The 6,000-nt window shown below is 40.0% G+C and overlaps 1 protein-coding gene across 5 annotated transcripts in view; it reads left to right on the forward strand.

Annotated features, from left to right (window-relative positions):
• npepps (aminopeptidase puromycin sensitive) overlaps window positions 1–4,873 on the forward strand; it is a 208,030-nt gene extending 203,157 nt beyond the window's left edge. For all 5 annotated transcript variants that reach the window (XM_062448799.1, XM_062448803.1, XM_062448801.1 and 2 more), the window contains 3 exons: window positions 2,526–2,681; window positions 2,788–2,835; window positions 2,979–4,873. In XM_062448799.1, the coding sequence (XP_062304783.1) occupies window positions 2,526–2,681; window positions 2,788–2,835; window positions 2,979–3,125 (351 nt within the window). In that variant the 3' untranslated portion in view covers window positions 3,126–4,873. The remainder of the gene's footprint in view (window positions 1–2,525; window positions 2,682–2,787; window positions 2,836–2,978) is intronic.
• The last annotated feature ends 1,127 nt before the right edge of the window (window positions 4,874–6,000 follow it).

The raw sequence follows: 6,000 nt of genomic DNA on the forward strand, positions 1-6,000 counted from the left end.
AAAACGTCACCAAACAACATTGAAATTCTTCTTGGGCCACTCCTTTTTTGCCTTGGCTATGTGTTTTGGCTGTTATGTGTTATACCCATCCACAACCCATTTTCAATGCCCTGACTGAGGGAAGTAGGTTCTCACCCAAGTTTTGACGGTACGTGGCCCCGTCCATCGTCCCTTTGATGAGGTGAAGCAGAAAAACACCCCCAAAGTATAATGTTTCCACCTCCTTGTTTGACGGTGGTAATTCTTAACTGTACAGGCAGCCAGTGGAGAGGGGCCAGGGATAGGGCTAATATGGCTCCTTTTCCCAGGTACTTGTCAGGAGCCTGGCTGTAGCACTCTGGACTAGTTGCAGGCGGGACAGGTACAACTGACTAATCCCAGTATACAGGGAGTTGCAATAGTGGGATGATATAAAAATGTATGTCATTTTCTCAAGAGCTTTAACCCTTGTGTTATCTTCGGGTCATTCTGACCCATCAGTCATTGTGACCCACCGTCGTATTGCGACACATTTACCTCATACAAAAACAAAGTGAAGCATTTTCTTTTAACTGTCGGGCTGTCTCAGACCCCCCACATTGGAATGGTTAAAATAAAATTATTTTTATTTGTTTTTGTATTGGGTAAAATTGGGTAAACACAACAATGGTTCGTTATGAACCTTTGGGTCATGTGACCCGAAGGCAGCACGAGGGTTAAAAGAGAGAAATGGCTTGATGTTGGCATTAGTACGACGCTGAGGGAAAACTGGCATTCAATACTGCATTTACTTGCTTGTCAAACTTGTATTTGCATGTATTTCATTACTTTATATTTTTATGATCTTGGCAAATCGATTCTGTGTTTGTGATTTGTTTATATTATTATTTTTTACGAATATGTAGTTTGGGTCTAAGTATGAAATCCATGCTGTTTATATAATTGTCATAGAAGTACATTTTATTTATAGAACACAATCTTTAGTTTATCTTGGTTTTTCATGGGAAATAGCTAATAATTTCTTTTTACCATAAAATCTGTGGTGATATTGCTTAGAATAGGCACATACCGTGCAGTACCTAACTCAATCTGGTGTTTGAATAAGATGTCAAAACCTACAGAAGATACAAAATACAGTGTTGTAAACATTTGCAGAGTGAGTTTTTTTGACAAGGGTAGACAGGTTGCCCAGACTGTTGGTTATCACTTTGACGGAATCTGGAGGGCCAAATATTATAATTTCAGAATTGCCTTCATTCAACTGTAAAAAGTGTTTTGCCATCGAGAGACAAGTTGGGGAAGAGGAAAAAGTGCCTATGTTGATGGAGAAATTTCCGTTTATGTGGTAGGATGTGAACCAGTTAAGGTGTGAACCATCGACAACAACCCCATGGTGTATACTGTCTATTAAAATGTCAAGATCCACAGTATCCAAGGCTGCACTGAGGTCAAGAACAATTAGGATGGCACAGTTACCGGAGTCAACAAAGAGGAGCAGGTCATTATACTCTTTCAGAAAGGCAGACTCTGTGCTATAAGGCTTAAAACCTTTCCAATATGTTGTTTCGGTGTAGGTTGGGCAGTAATTGACTGAGAATAACCTTTTTGAGAATCTTTGACAGGAATGGAAGTTTAGATATAGGTCTGTAGATACTAGTCAAAGTAGGATCCAGGTTGGGGGGTTTTCGATAGACTAATGCGTTCTGCAGAGAAGGGAGACTGGCGTTGGTCACGGTTTGGAATGGAAGGGAGAAAACACGACAACAGCGGATATCGCTATTTTTTTTTTTAACTACTAGGACTACGTAGTTAAGGCGGCGCGTGTTGCTTCTGCAACACACGCCTTCTGCACTAGCATACTACAATTCCAGGAATCTCGGTGTGCCACCAAATGAACTAACCAACTTATTAACCATTGGCTGCATAACAGGCAGGCACTGCACTAGTTGTATAAAAGGGTGCGAAGGAGAGACATATTTGTCTGTGTGGCAGTGGAATGTGATCAATTACAACTGTAATCATGACCGTTACCATTACACAAGCTCACTCAGACAGAAAATCTTGAGACAAGGTCATGTGGAAGGGAACTTGTGTATATTTGTAGTTTTGTAGCATTGTTGCAGTATTGGACTGGAAATTGTGGCTCACCAGTGGGTTGGGAGACACTGGGTTCTTTGCTCACAGCCACAAGTTTGCCACACAGTCCACAATAATTCTGGAGACGTGTTTGTCATCATTTAATTGGAAAACAATGCAGTTTGGGATGGCTTACCCTTACGCTTACAAACATGACCAGGATATGCTGTAATCAATGACACCTGCTTCAGACCAGGCCAAAATGTTCACAAATGTTCATATTCCATTTTGCCACTTTTGACATCTTCATGGTACACTCTGGAAATCAACCCAGTAGAGAAAGGTTCAACCAACTTTATCTTTGAAGATTTAACTTGGGAGGATGGCAGCAAAGCTATTAGAGTTCCAAACTGTAATTTGACATGCATGTTGGCAGTGTTGAAAATTCTATTTTTCCATCCGTCACTTAGGAGGAAGTGCGTCCCCAGGACACAGTTTCTGTAATTGGGGGTGTTGCTGGGAGTAGTAAACACGGACGGAAAGCTGCTTGGAAGTTTGTCAAGGATAACTGGCAGGAGCTTCACAACCGTTACCAGGGTGGCTTTCTCATATCACGGCTTATCAAGGTAAACTACTACATTTGTCATTGAATTGTTACAACTGTTCATTGTGAGATGATTTACTGCTTAATATAGTGCCGTTAGAACTCATTTGTGTTTTATTGACCTACAGCTCTCTGTGGATGGATTTGCCATTGACAAGATAGCTGCTGAAGTGAAGGTGAGCTTCTTGCAGCAACTATACCGTTTGATTTTGTTTTATATTTACTCATGAAGGGCTTTTTATGCTTCTGACAATTTTGTCATACAAAATCTACATTAAAGACACTTTGTAGTATACTGATGCTGATTTCTATATTCCAGAGTTTCTTTGAGAGTCACCATGCTCCAGCAGCAGAGCGCACAGTACAGCAGTGCTGCGAGAACATTCTCCTCAATGCTGCCTGGTTAAAGCGTGATGCTGACGACATCCACCAGTATCTACTGCAGCGGAAAGGGGCCCCAGTCTGAACTCCTGTTCCCACCATTTCCCTCCTTCTCTTCCCCTACTCAGCACCAAGTTCTCCCATAGCGCCAGCCCCGGTAACCCAGAGAGGGAATGCCAGCTAATTAAAAGCAGGTTATATTTTTCAGAAGAAAAAACATCAAGCAAATAACTTCACTAGGCATTGGAAACTTAAGGCTAAACAACAAAGCTGATTTGTGTCAGTCTATCAAGGAATGTATTTACCCCCATTCTGCCCTTAGGAAACAATACATGTGCAAGAATAGTTACTGGAAGACCTACTGTATATGTAAGAGGGGTATACATACTCCCTTTACTACACTCCTATACAATTACAGACACTTGTGCACACACAGCTTAGTTGTAGTTTGTAAATTTCAGTTTTTATCATATCTTTGCTATCACTCTTTCTAAAGCATATAGTATGGTATATCCTGTGTTGCTTTTTTGTTGTGTTCATTTATTATTATATACGTTATGGTTTTTTTGTCGATGTTCAAACTAATTTTTTTTTCCTCCTTTCAAACATTTTTGATTGTATAAGATTCAATGGTACCAGGGCAGAATGGGGTTGATAATAGTATGTGGTATTACTATAATACTTTTTCTGGAAGTTATAAACTTTTGGCAATGGCACTGATTATTCATCTCGACTAAACGGTTAGGAAAAACATTGGTAGCATGGTACTGTATTGTATGCTGTTTAATACAAGCATTTTTGCTTGGGACTCCAGTGATATTAATGGTTAAACTAACCAGCATCCCACTCCTCTTCATTAATCACCCTGTCCTAGCATTTAATTTATATTACCACAAAGCCCCCCCCCCCCCTAGCATTCTGTACAAGAAAAGAGTACAAGAGTACAAACACTGCTTGTTGGCCAATAGTGTGAGATTATATTGCTTGATACCCATTTAGGATTTTGGCTAAACAGTCCATCTTTTGCCTAGTTTGGACTTTGTTTGAAGTGACAGGCTATTTCTCACTCTGCTATTGATTTCTGAAGCCTTAAATTGGTAAAGTGGTTTGCAATAATTATTACACTTAAGTGGTTTTAGTGAGCCCACTGCAATGTATGTATTGTTTCTAATATGACAGATCTTCACGTAGACTTGTTGAACGAGTATATCTATATATAGAATTTACAACTGATGTGGCATTGAAAACTAACCGGAAAAGATTGTCCAATTAATTGTCAGACTCTTTCCCTGGAACATCTTTTGTGCTTTTTGTTTAAAGATATAGTTTGTGTTAATTAAAATGAAAAAAATGATGATAGAACAAACAATGTGAAATTAGTACAGTTGATTTTGAGTGAGGTGTGAGTGTGCATGCCTGGAAACATGTTTGTTATTGAACAATTCTTAATCCAGTGTAATATCTTTTATATGATCTTACACACATTATAGGTAGGAACATGGTAATTAATGGATTACAAATGGTTCTAGAAAACTTTAATATGGACACTGTACATAACAATTAAAGTATACATATTGAGAATAAAATATTATGTAGATGATGGGAAGAAGTCTTTACATTATATTTCAGGTTAGAAACTTGCGGTGTGGGCTTTTTGTGCGCTTAAAAAAAGGGGGTTTGGGGAAGTGTTACTCTTTTCATATTGTTAATATCAATTCTTCAAACAATGTGTAATTGACTGATTTGCAAAATAGGAGAGCATTGCTGGCAGGACAGCTGTGACAGTGTTGCCAAAGATAAGATGCAGTACAATAAAGTAACAATATCAATTAACTACGGGAAAGATTTCCTAATTATTGTGTTGTGTAGTATTTTAATGAAAACCTAATAGTGTGTAGATGTTGGGCACTCATTTACTCTATGAACATACAATGGTCTCATTTGGAACAAAGGCGAGGTGTGTTTATCCAATTAATGGAATTGCTGAATAATTAGACAGATAAAACTCTCAAGAAAATATTGATTTCACAAGATAAATACTTAAAAAGAAAAAAAGTAGATTCTGTCCAAAGGTTCCTTGCTCCAATGTCAGTATACATTTTCTTGTTAAGTTCTAAATTGTGTATATAATTATATATAAATTGTGTAACAATGGAGTGACAAATTTGCTGGGTGTCAACTGTTTTATAACTGGAACAGGTAATGAGATGCTTTGTATAAACAAATAGTGCCAACCATAACTAATATCTAACTAGTTAATGTTAAACAATTTACTTTACATTTAAATAATTTAGTTGATATTTTTATCGAAAGTGACATGCAAATAGTGTTCAAGTACAGCAAATAATCTGGGATCATAAGTGCACAGTCCTAACAGTATTTCAGTTGTTGGTGCCAGGAATATATTAGATTTTTTTAACTGACAGTTTAACATAACCTCAACTACATAGTTAAAATAAAAAATGGGACCCTCCCTGAGTCACCACCTTACCGCGGTGGAGGGGTTGCGTGTCCTAATGATCCTGGAAGCTATGTTGTCGGGGGCTTTATGCCCCTGGTAGTGTCACCCAGGGCAAACAGGTTCCAGGTGAAAGACCAGACAAAGCGTGGCTCAAAAAACCTACCATGAAGAAACACAACAATGGTTCCCAGTTGCCCTTGCCTGGACACGGGTCACCGGGGTCCACCCCTGGAGCCAGGCCCGGGGGTGGGGCCTGCTGGCGATCGCCACCATGGGGCCCGGCCGGCCAACGTGGGACCCCCTTCCAGTGGGCTCACCACCTACAGGAGGGGTCATGGGGGTCGGGTGCAGTGTGAGACGGGCGGCGGCCGAAGGCGGGGGCCTTGGCGGTCCGATCCTCGGCTGCAGAAGCTAGCTCTAGGGACGTGGAACGTCACCTCGCTGGCGGGAAGGGAGCCTGAGCTGGTGCGCGAGGTAGAGAGGTTCCGGCTAGATATAG

The sequence above is a fragment of the Osmerus eperlanus genome, chromosome 22, assembly GCF_963692335.1.
Source record: "Osmerus eperlanus chromosome 22, fOsmEpe2.1, whole genome shotgun sequence".
Lineage (NCBI taxonomy): Eukaryota > Metazoa > Chordata > Actinopteri > Osmeriformes > Osmeridae > Osmerus > Osmerus eperlanus.